The sequence below is a fragment of the Rana temporaria genome, chromosome 5 (assembly GCF_905171775.1).
Source record: "Rana temporaria chromosome 5, aRanTem1.1, whole genome shotgun sequence".
Classification (NCBI taxonomy): domain Eukaryota; kingdom Metazoa; phylum Chordata; class Amphibia; order Anura; family Ranidae; genus Rana; species Rana temporaria.
In genome coordinates this window covers 58,483,547-58,507,701 of record NC_053493.1, presented here as the reverse complement: position 1 = coordinate 58,507,701, position 24,155 = coordinate 58,483,547, and the positions used below count along the sequence as shown (strand labels likewise).

Genomic DNA, 24,155 nt, shown 5'->3' with positions numbered 1-24,155 from the left:
GCCCTGGCATTTTTGAGCCCCAAGAAATGAGATAGGGTGTTAGTATATCAGGATTGATAGATAGAGATCGATGGATAGATCTATCAATCCTGATGTACTGACACCCCATCTAATTTCTTGGGGCTCAAAAACACCAGAGCAGTATTTAGTAAGAGACATGGCTAGTTTTTTTGAAGCTTTAACTCTTGCAAAATTAAGAACTAAAAAAATAAAAATAAAATGTTTACACAATTTATTTAATATACCAACACCAGTGTAGTACAGCGTCCTCATAACTGGTGTGACAGTGATCAGGGACACTGACAGCATGTAAAACAAATAAATATTTTTTTTCACAATTTTTAACTCACTGACCAGAGCAACAGTGTGTTACTTTTTTTTTTTTTTTTTTACACATTATGATTTCTTATACCAGTGAATTTCACTGGTATAGGCAACCATTTTTAATGATTGAAATTGATTCAGTGTGTACTGTTGTGATTAGCTATGACTATCCACACCTAATCACATGGTATAGATGGGCTGTGATTGGCCCTATCTGTACCATGTTATCACAGTGACCAACCATAGCTAGCAACACAATTGTACACAATGAAAGGCATGAATCAAAAGCCATTCATTGTTTACAATTGTCATGTAATCTGCTGTGATCACAGCGATCATATGGTACCAGCAGCGGGGCGGTACACTGATCAGTCATCGGCTGTTTGGTGGACTCAGCCAATGACAGAACGCGCAGAGCACAAAGTGCATTCCAAGAGGACGTCAAATGATGTCCATCCGGGACGACAAAGGTCCCACCCATCCGTCACTTGACAATAGACTGGACGGGAAGTGGTTAAACAAGATCTGGCAGGATGACTTTACCGGAGTGAGTACAAGGCTGTAGAGTGGAGGATAACTGCATGCGTGATACGTTTGTACAAAGTTCCTCTGTCCGCGATTACCTGCTCTGTGATCTGGGCGATGTCTTCTCGGTGCTCCCAGGATGGGAACATGTTTGTAAACGTCAGTGGTTCCAGCCCGGCATGAATTAGGTAGGACTTTGGAGGCTTTTTACCATTTTTTCCTAGAAGCAAAGCAATGGCAAATAAGAACCCAAACAGAATTTATCAGGAAAAAAAATAAAAAATGGTGTGTGCATACACAGCCAGTACAGTATTAACACTGATAATGCCAAGGCCTTTTTTTATCCCTTCAGAAGGTCAACTGCAATGGGCAGTCACCTTCTAGTGAGTATAGGTTGATATATAATGCAGGGGTTGAATCTAAGCATCAGATCATCAATAGATTGTCCCCTAAACTTGTTTTCATTATGGCTTCATCCCGAAAACATCCACCAAAGAACTGACTATGGATTTCACTCGTTAAACAGCACTATCTGAGAAAGGGTAATTACTAATAATAGAGCCCTGTTTATGTCATAGTATCCATGTGGATTTTTTTTTATGCAAAAAAAATGTTTTTTAAAAGATTGCTCTGGTTTGGAACATGTGGAGCATATCTGTTTGATATCTTTAAGTGTACAAAAACAAATCTCCAACCTTTACAATACTGCAACACCGTCTCCATTGCACTCTTCCTATCCGAGTCCCATCGTATTCGGGCAGACCCCGTGATTATATTTTCCACAGGCCACCAGCCTTGCCAGAGGTAAACCTCGTGATGATTGTCAACGAGGAACAGAGCTGCAAGATAAGGGATAAATTATAGCATATGTAAACGTTTACTAATGATTTAGCAGGATTTTGGCAAAGTTGGTCAACAAATTTAATACTGCTGGGAAGTTTGGCCCAAGTATTAGAGCAGTGTATAGATCTGTATTAAGTCTAACAATTAAAAGCAAATTATCTCTAAAATTGTATTTACAAAATATTTACAAGTGATACACGTTTTGCCACACTGTGGGTACCCATAGACTGGAGACAACCTTGTGTCTGGGGGTGACCCTTGACCCTAATGGTTGGAGGTGAAAGAAGGGCAGGGCAGAACATAAAACCTATTTCAATTGTTCCTGTTCCTCCACTTATGAACAGGCCTTCGAAACCTCTTTTGAACGGTCTAGGAGTCCTCCCATTTTCAGCAGCAGAACTTATGCTGGGCTCTGCAGCACCAAGTTTCCTGGGGAGTTGAAATATGGGGTGTTTTTTTGTATAACATTTTGTATAGCTTGCTCGCTGGATTTGGTGTGGGAACACACTGAATGCCCTCAGCTGCCATTGTGCTCTGTGTCCCTGTCCCTTTTTTTAGGAGGCATGGGCTCACTCCAGGCACATGGGCCCTTAATTTGTTATATATGCTCAAATATAGAGACTCTGAAATAGAGAGTTAGTATAGCACTTTACAGAGAAGCATTGGCAAGGCATTGTGGCTTCCACATTTATAGTGGGGAAAACTATAACTTGATCCCCTGCAGATTTTGTAAGTTTGCCCACTTACATAGAAATGAAGTGTCAATTTTTATCACACATGTATTTTAAATGATAGAGACATAAGATGAAAAAAAAAAAAAAAAAAACAAGATAGAAAAAGTTGAGTTGCAGTTCAGTGAGTAAAAATAAGTATTTGATCCCCAAGCATAACATGACTTGATGGAGAACCCTTGTTGGCAAGCCAAGCAAGGCGTTTCTTGTAGTTGGTTACCAAGTTTGCAGACATCTCAGGGGGGATTTTGGTCCACCCTTTACAGATCTTCTCTAAATCTGTGTTTCTTGGCTGTCACTTGGCAACTTAAAGTTTCAGCTTCCTCCAAAACATTTTCTATGAGGCCCCGTACACACGTCCGAGGAACTCGACGGGCAAAACTCATCGTTTTGCTCGTCGAGTTCTGTGTGAAGCCGCCGAGGATCTCGGCGAGCCAACTTTCCTCATTGAACGAGGAAATAGAGGACATGTTCTCTATTTGGCTCGACGAGGAACTCGTCGGCTTCCTCGGCCGAAAGTGTACACACGGCCGGGTTTCTCGGCAGAATTCAGCTCCGATCGAGTTTCTGGCTGAATTCTGCCGAGAAACTCGGTCGTGTGTACGGGGCCTAAGATTCAGGTCTGGAGACTGGCTAGGCCACTCCATGACCTTACTGTGCTTCTTGAGCCAGTCCTTTGTTGCCTTGTTTTGGGTCATTGTCATGCTGGAAGACCCATCCACGACCTATCTTCAGTGTTCTGGCTCAAGAAAGAAGGTTCTCATCCAAAATGCTACAATACGTGGCCCCGTCTATTGGCCCCTCAATGTGGCAAAGTCAGCTTGTACCTTTAGCAGAAAAACAGCCCCAAAGCATGTTTCCACTTCCGTGCTTGATTGTGCTCTTGGAGTTAGACAACATTTTTCTTCCTCCAAACACGGCGAGTCAAGTTAATGACAAAGAGCTACATTTTGGTCTCATCTGACCACAGCACTTTCTCCCAATCCTTCTCTGAATCATTTAGATGTTCATTGGAAAACGTCAGATGGGCCTGTACATGTGCTTTGAGGAGGGGGACCTTGCGAGCGCTGCAGGGTTTTAATCCATGGTGGCGTATTGCGTAACAATAGTTTGGCAACTGTGATCCCAACTGCCTTGAGATCATTCACAAGCTCCTCCCTTGTAGTACTGGGCTGATCACTCTCTCACTCCTTATCCCATGGGGCAAAATCTTGCATGAAGCTCCAGACTGGGGGTGATTTATGGTTTTATTGTATTTCTTTCATTTGGGAATAATAACTCCAACAGTTGTCTCCTTCTCTCCAAGCTTCTGGCTGATGGTCTTCCAGCCTTGTGCCGGTCTACAATCTTGTCCCTGATGCCCTTTGACAGCTTTTTGGTCCTGCTCACGATGGGGAGGTTTGAATGGAAAAAAACAAAACAATTCTACTCACCCAGGTGAATGCAGCATCGATCTGGTCATGCATCTGTCCCCCCACCGTCTCTGCAGTGAGAGAAGAGCCAACACTGCATATGTCTGAGTTTTACCCCTCTGCTCCGAGCAGGGAGTCATGACTGTCAGCAGCTCTCTGCCCTCCTCTCCAGTTTATACTGGAGTGCTGGTTTGTGGAGAAGATCAACGAGAGGCTGAGCCAGGTACAGATCCAGGCATCTGGGGTGATATCGACCATATAATTGGGATCTTTTCTGAGCCTGGAGTGGCTGAGTGACTTCAGCCGACAGCGGGCTTTAGCACTCCTGTGATCTATAGGAGAAGTATGGCCAAAAAAGCTTTGGCCATACTTCTGCTTTAATGCATCAGACGACATGCAAGTCACATGGTCAGTATTTGTACCTCAAGTCTATGTTTCAATTGCACAAAAACAACATATTTGTGTATAATGGCAGATTTGTGATTTACCCATTTTTTCATTCTACCGTTTCTAGCTATTCACGTAAAGTACAACCAAACTATTAACATCTCTTCAAGTCATTCTGGTACCCAGTAGGACAGGTGGCGATAATCTTAAAAAGTTCAAGAACCCCTGATGTAAAATCCTTTGACAAGTTGTCTGTGTATAAACGGTTACTGCTATGGGAAGCCTTGCTGCGCTTTGCTTCATGTTTTTTTTAATAACTGGAGTCATTATGGATGTCAAAAAGAATACCGTTTGTGGAATCTGTGTTTTAACCTAAATGATCCAAAATTTATTTATTAAATCTGTGTCACCAACCATGCCTGTGACAAACACATGTATAACAATGACAACTCTACTGAAGAACATGTCCCATATTGGCTATAGGAGATTTGTAATCTTGCCTGGCTGTGATGTTGTGTATAGGTCCTCTTGTAGGAACGGCATTGAGTTCACGACGCTGGTCAGTCTGGATGGATACATATATTCAGACGCTGTGAATTCTCCAGAACTACTACTGAGACTAAACAATCGTGGCGTAAAGTTAAACTTCCCAGGATCTGTCAAAAGAAAACAAATTGTTTGTGTATTACAAGATCTAAAAAAAGAAGCCCTCTGATTTTTGATAAATTTGTTATACATTATATTTGTTAACCTATCACTTCTGGTAGCAGCATGTACGTCTTGGAGGGAATAGATGTACTGTGAATATTTTATTTAAGAAAAGGGCGTTAAAATACTATTCTTCTATATGTCTGAATTAGAACCTCCATTATGTGTAAACCTAATTGAGATAAGAATGTTATGTATGCAGAAAAGTTCCTGGGTGCTGCTTGACCAAAAAAAAAAAAAAAGGTATTTTATGCACTCTTTAGTGTAATCACTGGGCAGAAAATATAACCAGTGACGGCTGCTCCATGACTAGGTATTAGGAATGTTCTAGATCAAAAAACTAGTGATTGACTCAACCGCCCCCCCACTGTAAATTCAATGAGATGGCTGTAAGGTGACCAAATAAAATTGTAAATAAAACCAAGAACAAAAAGTTGATATGAGCCATGCAGTCCATGGATGTGGTGGCTGCATTATTTTTTCCCCTACATCTTCACTTGGCCTATATTTTCACCTGCCTATTAATAACACAGTAGTCTTTTCTCGTCAACTCTGGTTGTAACCCTAAGGTGCTCCTCAAATTTGGACATCTCTTCATAACATAGGGGGAGGTGTACCGCAGTTTACAAAAGAAAACAGGAGTGCAGATCACATTGTTTAAGGTTTGAAATTTTTAAGGAAGGTATAAGCACACAGGATTTTCTGGCATGATCAAGGGTATTTTCTGTAATTGCAGAAAAATTAAATTAATGCAGCCACCACATATAGTTTCATTTTTACATTGTTGTTGTTAGATGCCCTGTGTTCCACAATAACTTATAAAGAAACTAGTGGCATTTATGAAAAAACTGACCTTTTGAAGAGTTATGACTGATCGCCACAGCCTGTGCAGGTCTATTAATTGAAGATTTAAAAGCCAGGTTCACCTTCTACAAAAAAAATTATAAAATGCACAGTATTTTTGTGCATTTTTTTTTACTTCGCAGCCTGCAAGGCATTGCACACATGGTCAGCAGATCGCTTGTGCAATGCCAGCATCCTGAAGACTCTTAGTACACTCTCTGCCCTTACCTCTGATACAGGCAGTTACTGAATGGCAGGAAGAACCAAGGACTATGAGGGCGCTCACCAAAGCCCTTGCAGTTCATTGAGAGTCACAAGCCATGGAGGACAACCGTAGATGTAGCTCATTCATTTACAGAACTTTGTATGAATGACGCATGTGGGTGGAGCCCTGCACAGCTGGGCCGTTTTTAAATTCCGATAGTGGGTGTGGGGAAAGGATTCCCTGCCTGCTGTCATGGGGAGGAGGCAAAATGTGACATGTTCCACCCAAAATACGATGCAAGCAATCATTTGATTAATTCTATAATTATCCATGGCAAGAAGACATTTCATTAAACACTAAACTAGACACTTATACCATTGATTATATAAAAGAATAAAAACACATGAAAAGGTGAACAGAATGTTACCTTGCAACATGCAGTCGTATGCTTTGCGGTCTCTTCTTCCAAGAGCTTCCCAGAATCCTAGGGGCTCAGATCCCTCATCACATTCATATATCGTCACTTTACTGCTGCTGTGCAGTCCAGCTTCTAATGGACATCTACAAGAAAAGAATAGTGTTTTTAAAGTAAACATATAAGCCATTTGATTTTTTTTTTTTTAGTGCGTTTTAATTTAAAAAAATTACCACCAAGGTACTTTCATTGGACAGTGCTAATCCAGTAGTTAGGACCCTTGTTACAAAGTTAAAATAAATCAAAGAGGGTTCCTTGGTTAATATATGAAATGACAGGCATTTTTCGTAGTGGCTGTTATGAGACTTGTTTTAACTCCTTTAATTGAGACTGATCATTAAGCTAGAAATACATTCATAAAGCAGTACAACAATCGTGGATACAAATCAATACTATTTCACAAAAGAGCATACAATTCTGTATAGAATAATGAAATGAGAATTATACAGTGCTTAATGTAAATGGAGGATTACATCATTATCATAAAAAGTAAAAAACCCTCACAAAACGCATGCAACCCATGTAAGACTGATTAAATGACGATATCTCAACTGAGATATTGGACTGTTATTGTTCCATGAGTCTCAAGGCACACAGGATAGAAGGATATTATGAGACATTTAAGGGTCTAAAGCAATGGTCTCCAAGGGGGCCAGATGTGGCCATTTGCATTAGGCTCTTGGGGCACTATTCCATCCATTGACACCAACAATGGGGCACAATTTTATTAACAACCAACAATGGGCCACTATTCCTCCCTCTGACACCAACAATGGGGCACTAGTCCTACTGTCTCCAAAGAGAAGGCATTGTTTACTTCCACTGGATGCCATGACATTTTCTTCTCCCACTGGCCCTAGTCCAGCCCCCTAAAGTCTGAAGGACAGTAAACTGCCCATTTACAGTTTGGAGACACCTGGTCTAAAGTGTACTAGGTGTAATCCTGACCTGTCCTTTCAGCCCCAAATCCAACCGTTGTCAAAAGCTTGTAGACTTCACCCCCGTAACATCTTTAAAATACACCCCTTTTTAACTAATGAAACCAACAAGCTACTCATTCACTCACTTCTTATATCTCCTTTTGAGTATTGCAACTCCCTTCTCATAGTCCTACCTCTCCATAGGCTATCCCCTCTTCAATCTATCATGAATGCTGCCAAGCTCATCTACCTCACCATCCACTCAGTGTCTGCCACCCCTCTCTGCCAATCCCTCCATTGGCTTCCAATTAAAAAATTAAATTCAAAATACTAAATAGCAATATACAAAGCCATTCACAACTCTGCCCCAATCTTGTCTCTAAACTGTCCTCTCCCCTCAATACCTCCTGCTCTCTAGCTCCCTTGTCTCCTTCTCCCATGTGTGTCTCCAGGACTTCTCCAGAGCCTCTCTCATCCTCTGGGACTCTTCTGCAGTTTGTCCAGCCATCTTCCTACTCTGGCTCTGCCTTTAGGCAAACCCTGAAAACTCTTCAGGGAAGCCCATCACGCCTCCAACTAACTGAACTTTTATTACTTCCATCAGCATATCCCCCACAGCTACAACTGTAAGCACTTATAAGCAGGGCTCTCTTAACCCTCTTGTATTTTATAGTAGTGTAACTGTTCTGTCTCCCTTTTATATTGTAAACTGTTTGCGCTATATACAGTCATGGCCAAAAATTGTTGGCACCCCAGACATTTTTCCAGAAAATCAAGTATTTATCACAGAAAAGTATTGCAGTAACACATGTTTATTCCCTTTTGCGTGTATTGGAACAAAACAAAAAAGGGAGAAAAAAATAAAAATTGGACATAATGTCACACAAAACTCCAAAAATGGTCTGGTCAAATTTTTTGGCACCCTTAAAGGGGTTGTAAAGGTAAAAATGTGTTTTCCCAAATGGCTTTCTTTACCTTAGTGCAGTCCTCCTTCACTTACCTCATCCTTTGATTTTGCTTTTAAATGTCCTTATTTCTTCTGAGAAATCCTCACTTCCTGTTCTTCTGTCTGTAACTTCCCACAGTAATGCAAGGCTTTCTCCCTGTCAGGACGCCCAATAACACACAGCTCCTTTATCTGCAATGTAGAGAGCGTCCTGACTGTATTCCAGGGGAGGGGGCGAGCACAACACTCCACACCAGGGAGAAAGCCTCACATTACTGTGTGGAGTTACAGACAGAAGAACAGGAAGGAGGACTGCACTAAGGTAAAGGAAGCTATTTAGGAAAATACCTTTACAACCCCTTTAACTTAATATTTGTTTGCACACCCTATAACCATCAATAAGCTCCTTACACCTCTCACCGAGAATTTTGGACCACTCTTCCTTTGCAAACTGCTCCAGGTCTCTCTTATTGGAAGGGTTCCTTTTCACAACAGCAATTTTAAAATCTCTCCACAGGTGTTCAATGGAATTTAGATCCTCATTGCTGGCCACTTTAGAACTCTCCAGCGCTTTGTTGCCATCCATTTCTGCTGGAAGACCCAAGATCCTTGAACGCAAACCCAGCCTTCCGACACTGGGCTCTACAGTGCGACCCAAAATCCTTTGGTAGCCCTTAGATTTCATGATGCCTTGAACACATTCAAGGCACCCAGTGCCAGAGGCAGCAAAACAACCCCAAAACGTCATTGAACCTCCACAATATTTCACTGTAGGTACTGTGTTCTTTTCTTTGTAGGCCTCATTCCGTTTTCGGTAAACAGTAGAATGATGTGCTTTACCAAAAAGCTATCTTGGTCTCATCTGTCCACAAGATGTTTTCCCAGAAGGATTTTGGCTTACTCAAGTACATTTTGGCAAACTGTAGTCTTGCTTTTTTTATGTCTGTGTCAGCAGTGGGGTCCTCCTGTGTCTCCTGCCATAGCGTTTCATTTCATTTTAATGTCGGCGGATAGTTTGCGCCGACACTGATGCTCCCTGAGCCTGCAGGACAGCTTGAATTTCTTTGGAACTTGTTTGGTGCGGCTTATCCACCATACGGACGTTGCAACCTTTCATCAATTTTTCTCTTCCGTCCACGCCCAGAGAGATTAGCTACAGTGCCATGGGTTGCAAGCGTCTTGATAATGTTGCACACTGTGGACAAAGGGAAATCTAGATCTCTGGAGATGGACTTGTAACCTTGAGATTGTTGATATGTTTCCACAATTTTGGTTCTCAAGTCCTCAGACAGTTCTCTTCTCCTTTCTGTTGTCCATGCTTCGTGTGGCACACAGACACACAATGCAAAGACTAAGTGAACTTCTCTCCTTTTTATCTGCTTTCAGGTGGGATTTTTATATTGCCCACACCTGTTACTTGCCCCAGGTGAGATTAAAGGAGCATCACATGCTTGAAACAATCTCATTTATCCACAATTTTGAAAGGGTGCCAAGAATTTTGACAAGCCCATTTTTGGAGTTTTGTGTGACAGTATGTTTTGTTCCAATACACACAAAGGGAATAAACGTGTGTAGCAAAACATGTATTACTGCAATACTTTTCTGTGAGAAATACTTGATTTTCTGTAAAAATTTCTGGTGTGCCAACAATTTCAGCCATGACTGTAAATCCTGTATAATACATTTAAATAAATGGCAGGTCTGCTTTACGTGGCATTTTATAGTTATAATTCAAGCTATCTATTCATACTCCAGACTATACATAAACCTCAACTTCCAGCCCAAGTCCAGGCTTAGGCTGGGTTCACACTACTACACTACTTTCATCCTACTTTGCTCTGCTACATTGGTCCTACATCCATCCTACTTTCATGAACAGGATACTACTTTGGTCCGACTTCAATGATATTCAATGGGCCTGAAGTAGGATCAATGTAGGACCAAAAGTAGTACAGGGAGCATTTTCAAAGTCGGACCGACTTGTGTAGGACGCTACAAGACACTCTCATAGGGAAACATTGAACACAGAGCAAAGTAGTGTAGTAGTGTGAACCCAGCCTTATGGACAAGCCCCATTCTTTTCACAGCATCTGTTTCAATACAGATTGTTCTGGCAGGTGGGAAATTCACACTTTAAACTGGGAGGATATGAGGCCGTTCAGCCAGGAATAGAGATGCACACAAGGAGCACGCAGGTTCAGGGATCCCTCTGGGAATGAAGGGATATTTCCAGAAACAAAGATAAGTAAATACATAACCAAGAAACACATTGCTATTAGATCGATAGATATATGCAGACGGGATGTTCAGGAAAAACTATTGCAGGTAGAGCTAGTGCCACTGCATATAACAAAAACATGTATAAATGTCTGAAGAAAGCGCAGTACTTGCTGCCCAGATTCCCATTTTTGTTAGCTCAATGCATTGTGGGAGAATAAAATAAGAATAAAGTTTCTAGGAGAAACAAGCACAGCACTCCCTTGAAATATAAAGACCATTAGATGAGGTTTTGAAGCCATTTTCATCTGTCATAATCACCTATTTATTGTATATCCAACAATGCCACATAAAACTACTAATAATCCAGAAAGAAAAAAAATAACACAAAGCAAATGCAGTGGCTCTTGTACTTACTCTTCTTTTATTTTGTTGGCTGCGGTCTTCCCCACTTCCCTCGTGTGGGGTTGTGCTTTGCAGCCCTGCCAGAGATAGATGACGGCTTTATTTACATTGAGAAGTATCATTGATGTCCTGGATCTTAGGCTGCTGCAGTGACAGGCCACTTCAATGAGGTTGCCCTCCAGAGGCACCTCACCCCGCACACAATACAACCTCCAGTCACCTTTGAGGGAAAGAGAGTTTATTACACAGCAGTGTGAGCAAGAGAAAAAAAACTGCCACGGTTCCCGCATCGCATGTCACCTGCCGGCGTCACAATGACACCCCCAGATAGGTTCGCAGATCGCAGTGCCAACTGCCAAATGGTTCAGGAATCGGATCACATAGGTGTGAATACCCATGTGATCCGATTCCAGTGTGGACTAGGAAAAAAAAAAGGTCCTGCACTATTTTGGTGCAAATGCCATGCGCTTTCAGCCATACAATCTGTACAATTTTCTGGCCAGAACAGACGGGCTGCTGCTTAGTCTGTACAATTCTGTAGTAGCCTGTGCTGTGTACAAGAAGGCGGTGATCCAGCAGCAGTACCACAGACTTCCCTTTCTTTCTACTGCCAGATATAGAGAGAGTCAGCTGCAGCGCATATCTGCCATTTAGGAGAATCCTTGTATTTTTCAATGAATACAAGGCTTCCACTGATTGGCCGAAATGGAGATTGTGATTTTATCTGTCTGCTTCGGCATCTCAGATAAGTCGTACTGTAAAAAAATACAAGGCTTCTCCTAAATGGCAGATATGCGCTACGGTGGCCTATTTCCTTATTTGGGAGTAAAAGGGAAGTTCCTAGTACTGCTGCCACAGTCCTACTTGCTGTACATGGCACAAGCTACTACTTACAGCCTAAAGCAGCAGCCAAAATGATTTGTTTGGTCCAAGCTGGCCCAAACAATTATTATTAAAAAGTGCCCAGGATGCCTGGACATAAATTTAAGTCTCTTTGCCATGCAAGCCCTGAATGAATCCCCAGGCATCTAGATAAGATTTAGAATGTGATAAAGAAACTTTCAGGCATACAGATTTGGACGTACTTTGTGCGTTCTCTTCCTCCTCTTCTCTCCTCCCGGCATGTACAATCATTCCTCCCTCGAAACACTGCAAGAAACATGGCGGCTCCTTCCCCTGAAGCACTTGGACCTGTGTGAAATTTGGAGAATGTCAGACTCAAAGCCAATGAAATCAAAGAAGGAAATTGTCAGGGACTTTGCTGGGGTAGAGAAAACAGCCATTCTGGAGGCAGACTGTGTGCACTATGTAGGTTTAAAATGAGAGTTGGTAATTTTAAAATCTATTAAACGGTCTAGAAGTATGAAATTAAGTCACCTCTGCCCACGTACCTTTGGACTGGACCATCTATGAGTTCTCTAGGCGTTCAGAAAGTGCCAACAGGCATTTTCTAACACTCCTCGACATCAACTAGTTTAGTCCTGAGCCAGCATGCCCCTCCCTTGCTATTGGCAGGCCTCACTGGTCAATAGAGTTCAGAATAGGAAAAGCCAGGTTGGAATTTAACAATTCGTGTTAACCACTTCAATACCAGGCACTTTCACCCACTTCCTTCCCAGACCAATTTTCAGCTTTCCGTGCTCTCGCACTGTGAATGACAATTGGGTGGTCCATGCTACATTGTACCCAAATGACATTTTTATCATTTTACTCACACAATTAGAGCTCTCTTTTGGTGCTATTTATTCACCACTTCGAAATAAGCGAAAAAAAGTGAAAATTTTGAAAAAATAAAAAAATTTAGTTTTAAAAGAAATTCAATAAAATTGAATTTTGGCATAAATTTGTGAACACCCATGCCATCCGATTCCAGTGTGGACCAAAAAAAGGGTTCTGTCCCATTTTAGTGCGAATGCAATGAGATGCGATTTCAGCCACACATTTTGTATGGCTGAATTTGCTTCACACAAACATCACATGTGATCTGCACAGCAATGAGGTGCGAATCACATGTGATGGCTGTGATTGCACAAGTGTGAACCCAGCCAATGTGTCACAGCATGTGTCAAATTCCAGTAAAAGTTCTAGACAAATACAGAATTTGGCACACGCTGAGCTATTTTTAGAATGCACAAGTGCGACTTCCGTATAATCTGTCTGCGACAAACTTTATGAATGCCAGGGCATGAGCTCAGCAACTAAAACACAGGAAAGCACCACAGGCAGAAGAGGGTACATTTAGCCTAGGTTCACACTATCACGATGCGGCACATCGCATGGAATTCGCACAGGAAGTGGTGCTATTTGAGCCATTAATTTTGTATGGCTCAAATCGCACCGCATCTGCACCAAAATGGTGCAGAACCCAGGCAATCGCACTGCATTTTGCAAGCCATTTGGGGTGGTTGTCAATTTAACATTGATCCCCGGCAGCAGATTGCACGAATGCTGTGCAATTTCAATGTGGTGCGGGAAACGAACAAGATTCGCTGCGTTTCCCACAAAAAAAAAAAAAAATTAAATATGTGGATCTAGGCTAAATGTTAAGAAAAACATCCTTGAAGAAATGAAAAAGCACTTGGTAATATGTACACTCTACAGAAATGCCTAACAGATCTAGTCTACCGATCAATAACCAAGTATGCACAGTTCCCTATAGATTAACCACTTGAAGACTAGGCCTATTCTGACACGGAGGTTGATTTACTAAAAACAGAATATGCAAAATCTGGTACAGTTTTTATTTATTTTTTCAAAGCTTAATTGAACAAGCTGGAGTTAAACAGTGCTGGATCTTTGGTTTTAGGGGGAGAAATAGCTGTTGCCGTTTGGAGGAATAGTGCCCCATCATTGGTGTCAGTGGAAGGAATAGTGCCTCAAGGGCCGGATAAAGGCAAAGGTCCACATTTGGCCTCAGTGCCACAGTTTGGAGACCACTTGTCTATAAGAACGAGCAAAAAAAAAAAAAAAAGCAGGAGCCCTAAATCGGAAGCGACACAATGACGTCGCTTTCAGATTTTTAGACCATAGAGATGGCCAAGGATCTTATAGTCCCCGACTAGCTCTATGATAACCTGACAGCACTGATGGATCGGATACCGGGCTCCCCAATCACACGAGAGTGGGTGGCAGAAAGTAGGGGGCGTCCCCTCACGCCGCCTGTAAAAGCAATTCAGCAACAAGCATTGCTTTTAGATGAAAAGGCATCACCGGTTGGCAAAAATAGAAAAAAAAAAGGGTTAAGGCATGCCGCTGCATCCATACCTCTGGTAGAACCACTTCAAGCCAAACATGTACATAGATGTGATTTGGTGTCAAGTGATTAATGAGCTGCAGGATAAATAAAATCACCAATATAAACATGGAAGTAACTTGCCTGTGCTCCTCTCTCCTCATCCAACTCAATGGTCATTAGCGCCGATGTGCCTTTCTCACTCACTGGAGAATGGCGGCCCTGCCAGAAGAAATATGCACACTTTTCCTTTCCAGTCACCCGCACATGCTCCGTTTTCTGCCGCTGTCCAACTGCAAGCAAAACACAATACAGTGCGGTCAGCTATACAGAATAGGGTTGTGTACATACCTTATTTTTGCATACTGGAGCGCAAAGAACTCAATGATCTGAACAAAAATATGAAAACATTTACATTTCACCTGAACGATCGTCTCAAGAGGCTGCAGCTGTACATAACTATTTACCTTCCTAATGGCCCATACACACGATTTCACTTTTGAAACGATCATACGATAATCTGATCGTTAGTACACTGCTTTTGATCTCGATGGTTTATCCGATATTATCAGATCGGACAAGCGCGAAAAAAAATTCCGTATGATTTTTATTTAATCAGTACAGTTGTTGTCCGAAAGTACAATACAAAAACACTACAACCCAATACATCACTTATGAAAATTCTCGTACGACACAATAAACATTCTTAACTTTAGTAACCCAATACATTTCTACATCTGTTGTCAGATTTTTGGATCGTGTATATGGGGCATTAGTGAGCCTCTCAGCTGGATATGTGCATCTACAAATTACACATACCTGGTGTGCTTTTGAAGAAAGAGTGTAAAATGTCTAAAGGCTCTTTTCACACTTGGATGACTTGGGACTGCAAAGTCAAAATGACAATTCATACCCCATGATTTTCAATGAGTATTGTTCATATCTGTGCAATTTCAAAGTCTTTCCTGACCCATTTGGTCCGACTTAGATGCGATTTGAGGTCCATAGACCTCAAGATTACACAGGCAATGCTTCAAGGCACGTCAAAGTTGTACAACTTTCCAGTGGTACAAGGGAGGACTCCACTGTTGCCCCATTTACATGGAAGAGCTCTTTTACTTCCAGCCAAATGTAAGTTTGTTAGCTGTGAATAAACACGTATTTTTTCTTTTATACGGAGTTACGCTATGTGGCCACTTCTCTTTATTTTTCTCTATGCACCACTAACACAATGAGCCAATTGGTTTTGGGATACCAACATCAGTATAGCTTCCGGCTTACTCCTGGGGACCTATTCCATATAAGGACCTACCCACCAGTTGGACCTACGCTTCCTGCCAAGGATTGCTGTTTGACAATCGTCATATAAAGCCTTGACTGACCTCTTTTGGCATATGCCACCAGTGGTCAACAAGTTCCGGTAAGCCTGCACTTTTTCCGGTGATGGGATTGTCACGTTAAAGGAGTCACGCTTTTTCTATTTATTCACCTTTTCACTTGAATGACTTGTGGATGTTGATGAACTTTGCTACATACCTCGGATCATCACACTTAGGAGTTTTTGTTGGACTTTGTTTTTATGTTTGATACCACCTTAGGTGCATCAGTTCACGTGCCAGTTGGCACTGTTGTCACCCCTCGCTACAGAGGAATCTCACATGTTTCACAATTTGTGTCTAACATTTATTAATGTTATATGTGTTTTATTTTTTACTATACACATTTGTTGGTATTTTGATATTCATTTATTAATTTTAGCGCTACACATACGTATTTTTTCAGTGGTACAAGTGTGAAAGGGGCCTAAAGTGAAAAATAGTAAGGGGTTAGGACCACAGTTTTTTTTTTGTCTGCTTTACTATTAGATAGATTTATTCTATTTGTCCTGGTGATCATTGCGACGGGACAATCCAACATTTATAAAATGTAGAACTGGAATAGAGTGGAAATCTTGCATTGAGGAAACTTTGTTGACAACTGAAAGGGGCATTTCCCTCAATTCAGAGAGATTTGCTTTCACTACTTGTGTTTATAAGAGAGGAACTGAAGGGAATATCCTCAGACATATAGCAAGAAAAACCCAGCAAAAATTTTAACTATTATCAAATGGAGACCAGCCAATTCAAATTGCACAAATGAGCAGTTTGCGCTCTTTTTTAGCTACAGTGGCTGACCTCAGCTGCTGCAACTAAAGAAGAGAGTGCACTGTGTATGTGGACAGATTGGATCGGCTGCTAGAGGTGCACAATTGTGTCCAGCCAGTCCTGTATGAATGGAGGTGGATCAAGGGGTCAGCAGTTTCTCTGAAAAGGTGCTCCACAGCTGCATATGTAAAGGAAAGCAGGAGCAGTATTTTTGTAAAAAGTTAAAGGATAAGTTCACCTTTTGTAAAAAAAATAAAATAAAAGGACATCTTTTGCAGGTAAACAAAATGTGCATTTAATATTTTTTTAAAAAGCAACATTTAAAGCATTGTACCCATGATCAGCAAATCACAGTTGCAATGAGTGGATCCATCCTGCAGACATTCAGTAAGCGGTCTGCCAGTACCTCCGAGCAATCAGGCAGTTATTGCATGGCAGGAAGAATCCATGGATTATGAGGACGCTCAACCAGTAACCTCACAGTTCGAAAGCTACAAGTCATTGGCGGCAGAGACCGATGTACTAGTAGGAAACTGAATGAATGGATTAATGAATGTGGGTGCAGGGAGCACTGGCGGGGGGATGTGGGTCATTTGGCGCATGTTTCACCCTATATATGGGTGTAACATGCTCCTAAAGGTGAACTTGCCTTTAAGGTAAACTAAAGCAGGCCATAGACTATGCAACTTTCCCACAACCGCGCGTTACAGGACAGAAATTTGCATAATTTCCCCATCAACACAGACCGTGCTAACAGGGGAATCAGCAACTGTCTTCTCCTGGGTGGAAAAAGCCGTCCCCGCTGGGAAACTGTGACCTTGGTACATTTAACCTGCCCATTAACGGTTCGAATTGCAGTATGGCCGGCCTCACACTTTAACAGCCATCTACTATTTTTAATAAAGCTCACTATTCAAACAGACCCTTGAAATTCTGGCTTACCTGTAGTGCTCACCAAGTACTTCCATTTCACCACATACGCATCCCCTTCATGGAACTGACCGATACTTTGTTTCGGAAGCCTACTGTAGTCAAATTCCAAAATATGCCAGACATCGACTGAGACGGTCGTTATCTCATATTGCCTCCCATCGTCTCCTTCTAAAAGTCCAGAGCCTCGGCTCACATTAAATCCATCTAGGACGGTCCCTACTGTCGCCTGGGAGATCGGCACCATCTGCATGATGTCATAGCCCTTTACATCTTCCTGCTTTTCTGCCTATTACAGATAATGGATTGTTAGTTGTCTCAGATTAGATTTATCAACACAATGCAACCACTACAGCTAATTGGATCTTTCAGCCCCACCCAGGTACAATCTGGTTCATGTTAATATTAGTCTGTGGTTTACACTATACATCACAATCCCACAGAATATTAAATTACAGTTTCCATTGGTTGTCTGTCGATGTATGCTGGATGTAAGGTACGTTTGATTAACCCAATTGCTGAGGTAATATGATTTAGGCAAATAGGATTAGGAGAAACCAGATACTAAAAAGGGACCATGATATTCACTTACGCAGAAATGTGGATTAATTGCCAAATTCAGAACCAGCACAATATATTCAGAGCAGACATTTGGCAAAGCAAACTTAACCAACAACAATAACACAGCGGCAGGGGGATATGGTGCCATGACTTTGCTGCTATAACTGTTTTATCCTGAAGGTCAATCAGTGATCAAAACAGTAAGGTACATGACCTGGTCTTATAATATCCCTATGGGGTACAGGTCTGCACTGGTTTTGTTACAGAAATCCATACCTATCCAGACATAAAGGAGAAACGGAATGCTCAGGAGTGCTATAATTATGCATGTACAGACAAATAGGTCACCTAAAAACAGAATTTTGTACAACTCCAGCCTACAGCAAAAGGAAACAAAACCATGCTTAGTAGAGGGCATAGTTGGTTTGGTCACAATCATTTGGGCATTTGTGAAAATGTCCATGGAATACAGATATTGGGCTATTCTTTTTAAAAGGAAAAGAGGCTAACAAGTATGGAAGCTGCCATTACTAAGCTTTTAAAAATGGTAATGAACTATTATGTTGATCGAAAAGCCTGAATACTTAAAAGGGGTTGTAAAGGTACAATTTTTTTTTCCTAAATAGCTTCCTTTACCTTAGTGCAGTCCTCCTTCACTTACCTCATCCTTCCATTTTGCTTTTAAATGTCCTTATTTCTTCTGAGAAATCCTCACTTCCTGTTCTTCTGTCTGTAACTCCACACTGTAATGTGAGGCTTTCTCCCTGGTGTGGAGTGTCGTGCTCGCCCCCTCCCTTGACTACAGGAGAGTCAGGATGCTCTTTTCAGATAAAGGAGCTGTGTGTTAGTGGGCGTCCAGACTCTCCTGTAGTCCAAGGGAGGGGGTGAGCACGACACTCCACACCAGGGAGAAAGCCTTGCATTACTGTGTGGAGGTACAGACAGAAGAACAGGAAGTGAGGATTTCTCAGAAGAAATAAGGACATTTAAAAGGAGAGAGAGAGAGAGAGAGAGATGGTAGTGCATTCCACAGGCGAGGTCCTAAGGTAAAGGAAGCTATTTAGGGAAAAAAAATTGTACCTTTACAACCCCTTTAACAGACCCAGGGCAAGTATGCAAATCAGGTGTACAGACTTCACTGGTTGCATGCTTATTCTAGTCCGGTGATACAGTATTAGGGCCCTTTCACACGTATAGAGCCAACAAGGATCTGTTCCTTTAACACCCGCTTGCTCAGCGGGGATCGCTCCGTTGATCCGAGGACAACAGGGGTGTCCCTGCACATTGAGGAGGGACCGCCCTGTCAGATCTATGCACTTCTCTATGGGGGGGGGGGATCAGATGAGCACAGACCGTCTGTCCGTGTTCAATTGATCCGATGACGGATGGAAAAATAGGATTTTCCTCCGTCTGCAGAAATGGAGCATAGCGGACACCGAAGAGATCGGATGTCAGTGGATGTTCATCCACCGACATCCGCAATCTCATAGGGATACATGTCAGTTTCTCCATCCGAAAACGGATGGATGAAAAACGGACATACGGTCCGCATGTGTGAAAGAGCCCTTAGAGTCAACGATAGTCAGGCAATTAGCTTAGACCACAGCAGGACAGCACAGCAAACGACACCTATACATTTCCCTAAGCAGAGGTTTGCTTTAGTGGAATACTGGTTCTAACCAGAGGACAACAGACTTCAGAAAACACATCAAGTGCCATTTGATGCCCATTTTCTCATGTCCACTTGCTCTGATGTTGCTCTGTATACCATGCTATGGGCACATTTCTCCAGGAGATCAGTCAAACCAGGCTGAACTTTAACATCCCCTGACATCCGAGGTGTCCTCAGCACTGTTCTAATTGTTTTTTTTGTTCTTTGGGGCCTCAGTACAATAACAATGAATGCACAGGTAATAGGTCTATTCATGACTCTCCATATTAGAAATCCCAAAGCTTGAAATCATTTTCAAATATAATCAAGAATGATTGCTAGCCTGAACGCTACAGGAAAAATGTTTTTATATACTTCAATCATTTATCTAAATGTTACAATATGCTGAACTCATGATATAGATCTAGTGATTTTGCCTTTTGCTTTGGGAGTTCCTCACACAAAGTCTTCTCTGTGGGCTTCTTCATTTCTGTCCAGTCCAGGAACTTTTCTTTGAACAGAATTGTTTCATTATGTTCCGTCAGTCGACCAAATATAGCCCAGTCTGGACGACCAGTTCCTTTTCTGTGGAGTAATGTTAAGAGTGTTAAACTGGTGTCTTACTGGGCTTTTAATAGCTTAGTGTAAAAAACTTCCCAAAAACGTAAAAACGCCAACAACATAGGTATTGTAATACATAAAAATGATAACGATAACTTCATACCTTGGTATTAGAGAATTACATTCTCCAGGATCTAGAGGATTAATATCACAGTTCTCATAATCAAAGAGCCCATTCCAAAGGTGTTTAGCTAGCTGGAACGCCACCTTTCGCTGCGCCAATGTCACTTCCTTACCATGCCACACATACACCTCACTGCCAAAATCAAACACCAGCACCTGAAACAATAAATGCAATAATACATAATAAGTACAAAATATTTTCAATTTACTAAAGTCCAGAATCACTCTTGGGTGTAAATAGGTAAAAAAACATGTGTCCATAAAATGTGCGAGTAGCACAGATGTGAATTGGGATCTATAGCACGGTTTTGCACTTGCTCTTTTTTTTTATAAATACACTGAATCTGATAAGGGCAACATGGGTGCATAGTTGTATTGGGGCAAAAATAAAAAAGCTGAAAAAATAAAATAAAAGCTGAAATACCAGAAAATAAACTAAAATACACCTGTATTAAAATAAATATGTAGCCTTTGTTCAGTCCGAACAGGTCAGAGTTCAGAACCCCCTACACCTCATTATCTGTTCCAAGTCTACAGTACTAGCAAGAAAACCATGAGCCAAGTTGTATTTTTCAGAAGGTCACCAATGGCAGTCTATTATTCTTGTTCATTGAGGGACACAGAATTTGGATAAATCTGTTTATGATGCCACTTACAGGAGGATTTGGACAATGGCAAACAAAAATTAGTCACCAGCCCGCTATGACTTCTCCCCACTGCCAGCATGTTTCAACTTATTTTGCTAGTATTCTAGGAGGATGAATATTAAATTGTTAGTCAATTTTGTCCTAAAAGATTATAATTGTTTCTTCAACCAAGATTCACCTACAAGCTGCTTCAGCTATGTGCATATATGTTAAGTGATGTATTCTCAGAAGGAACTTTGGTGACCATATTAGGACTCTACTGGACAATAACAGGGCTAGCCCGGAATATGATTTTTGGGCACTCTGTTCCTCACTGTGGTGCTTTCCAGGCTCCAGGCTTTGCTGGCCATGGAATTTTTTCCAGGTCCAGAGCTGTGGCACATCCTCTAGTGTGACCCAGTCTCTGGAGACTGACTTTTTGAGTATGCAGTGTAGGCGGAACACCGTATGCTACCTTTTTAAAAGGACCATTGAGCACCATCATTACTCCTATTTTTTCTGTTCTACTGCAGAAAGAGTCAACACTATAAAGAAATCTCTTGGGTGGAATGTTGCTTGTGCACGCTTGGCATCCCAACACCTTCTCATCACTGTCCCTTACTGAAAATGACACAGGGACCCTTCTTGGTCAGTCTTTGCCATCCTACAGTGACCTGGTCACCGCCATCCGCCTCTAGCGGCAACCAGTTCATATTAATCATTTCTCAAAATGTTTACAGAAAGTAACCGAGTTGACCACAAAAGCCACAGTGCAATTGAAGAGTAAAAGGAAGCATCTGGTGAGTTCCTGTAGCAGGATAAACGTTTTTTCCTTCACAAACATTGATAAATGACCTAGTGGGTTTTATTTCTACAATTAAGAAAAGGGATCACAAACCTCTTTAGACTGTAAAAGTGAGCACCGAGGGACTTTACCCCAGAATTCATCTACAGGCACCAATTTATCATCAACCAAACGGTAGATGCAGTTTGTCTCAATAATTGCATTTTCATATCGCTCATCTTCCTCTGGAGTTCCAGCATCTGCAATAAGGGCAAACAGTCATTGAACAATGCAACAGTCCCAGAACTACAAAACTGGAATCATTTTTGGGCTCAGTGCTGGTAGTGAAACATGGCAAAAGATTAGTAGTCTATCAAAGATCCTTTTGTTCTCTGCTTCTACCCTGCTGGAGATTAGTTAACTCTGCATTACAAAAACTTTACCTGTAACGAGAAAGCTAGATGGAACAAAGTGTTGGCTGCCTGGCTACAATATCTTCTGAGTCACTAATTTAGAATGAACAAACTCCAAATGAAATCAAACTGAGGTCAGATTAGCCAGGCAACTAACAATGCATTATGCATGCATGCGTATTTTTTTTATATAGAATTGGGGAGAGTAAAGCTGGCCATACATTATACAATTTTCTTATTCAATTTCCTTTAGACTCAACTATGTAGAGCCTGCCTGGATACAAATTGTAAGGGTTTAGGTTTGACTTCATATTATATTATTTTGGTAGCTCTAAAAAGGAAAATATTGTACAATGTATGGCCAGCCTTAGATGCTCTGCGGCTTTTAATGTAATCTGGGTCTATAGAATGGAGATTTCCCAAGTGGGGAGTAGTAAATCTCCACCAATGGAAATAACCAGACTCATCAGTGGTGCTAAAACCGTGCCCCAACCTAAAAAAAAAAAAAAAAAAAAAAAGAAGTGCTTTTATTGGTGTCTTTGCCCCAACTTTAAGATTGTCCTCCGTTCCTGTCCTGATGACAGGCAGAATGTGAGAGGAAATCTATGACAGGAAAAAAACAAAAACAAACAAACGTATTTCTAGCCCTTCATCACACCATCAAACACAATAGCTTGTCTTAAACTGGGTTTTATGTTCTCAGGAAAGGGCTTGAACGTTTGGGGAGATAACCGATAGCTGTGACCCATTCAGAACAAGCAAACAAGTTAATCACTTGCCTACCGGGCACTTTCACCCCCTTCTTGCCCAGGCAAATTTTTGAGTCTGTTCATAACCTGTGTATAGGTATACCATGTAACATGTTACAAAATGTGAAATTATCCTTGAAGCACACTGTTGGGTAGTGTATTTAACATTTAGCCTCGCTGGCATGGGTTACTGTGACCTTGAAATCATTGATGCGGTGTGCCTTTTTTGTCAAGCCACTTTGCTGTGCTTTTGACTGCGGTTTACACCTTTTTTTCAGTTGTAAAGCTTGGAAAACAAATAGAACTTTTGTAAAACAAATTTAGCACATTATGGCATACAAATAAACATGGTACGGCAAAACAATGTACACATTTTGTAACCTTACTGTTTAATCTTTATTGAAGATAAATCTGTAGAGGAATATACCCTCCCCTAGAGACTTCTTTTACATTGCTTGCATTGACCATGGGATAGATAGATAGAATCTCACAAAAGTGAGTACACCCCTCACATTTTTGTAAATATATTATATCTTTTCATGTGACAACACTGAAGAAATTACACGTTGCTCCAATGTAAAGTAGTGAGTCTACAGCTTTGTACAACAGTGTAGATTTTTATGTCCCCTCAAAATAACTCAAGACAGCAATGAATGTCTAAACTGCTGGCAACAAGAGTGAGTACACCCCTCAAGTGAAAATGTCCAAATTGGGCCCAATTACCCATTTTCCCTTCCCAGTGTCATGTGACTTGTTAGTGTTACAAGGTCTCAGGTGTGAATGGGGAGCAGGTGTGTTAAATTTGGTGTTATCACTCTCTCATACTGGTCACCGGATGTTCATTTCTTCAGTGTTGTCACATGAAAAGATAATAAAATATTTTCAAAAATGTGAGGGGTACTCACTTTTGTGAGATTATATACACACACACACACACACACACACACACACACACACACAGTCACAAATTACCTTGGTATTCTGTTTGACCACTCAGAAGCTTCCAGAAGTCCCGTGAAGCATGAGTGTGCGTGTTTATCCCCTCCTCCACTGTCTGTACGTATGATGCTCTACAACCCAGCTCCCGCTTTGTCTGGATTATGGTGGTCAATTCTGAAGCCTAATATAATACAAAAAAAAATAAAAAATTTTAGTCACATAAAATAGAGGGAAAATTAAATGTCTATCATACAATTAAGCCAATGGCCTCTCTGAGACTTCTAAACTGAGCCTTTCACACGCCTTATTTTCTTTTATGAGATCATATGGTCCTTATTATATCCCTCAAGGGTGGTTGGTTGTGGGTTAAGCACTCATTTTATCCAGGAGAAATTGAAATGCAACACTTCACTTGGATAGAAGTTCTTCCAGTTAATATCT

General features: G+C 41.3%; 1 protein-coding gene across 16 annotated transcripts in view; it reads right to left on the bottom strand.

The window, feature by feature from the left end:
• SVIL (supervillin) overlaps positions 1-24,155 on the bottom strand; it is a 198,830-nt gene that overhangs the window by 5,613 nt on the left and 169,062 nt on the right. For all 16 annotated transcript variants that reach the window (XM_040352604.1, XM_040352607.1, XM_040352606.1 and 13 more), the window contains 12 exons: positions 23,748-23,895; positions 21,728-21,873; positions 20,184-20,359; positions 19,897-20,044; positions 17,260-17,536; positions 14,318-14,466; positions 12,027-12,132; positions 10,954-11,161; positions 6,406-6,539; positions 4,723-4,878; positions 1,545-1,688; positions 948-1,069 (listed from right to left, as the gene is read on the bottom strand). In XM_040352604.1, the coding sequence (XP_040208538.1) occupies positions 948-1,069; positions 1,545-1,688; positions 4,723-4,878; positions 6,406-6,539; positions 10,954-11,161; positions 12,027-12,132; positions 14,318-14,466; positions 17,260-17,536; positions 19,897-20,044; positions 20,184-20,359; positions 21,728-21,873; positions 23,748-23,895 (1,914 nt within the window). The remainder of the gene's footprint in view (positions 1-947; positions 1,070-1,544; positions 1,689-4,722; positions 4,879-6,405; positions 6,540-10,953; positions 11,162-12,026; positions 12,133-14,317; positions 14,467-17,259; positions 17,537-19,896; positions 20,045-20,183; positions 20,360-21,727; positions 21,874-23,747; positions 23,896-24,155) is intronic.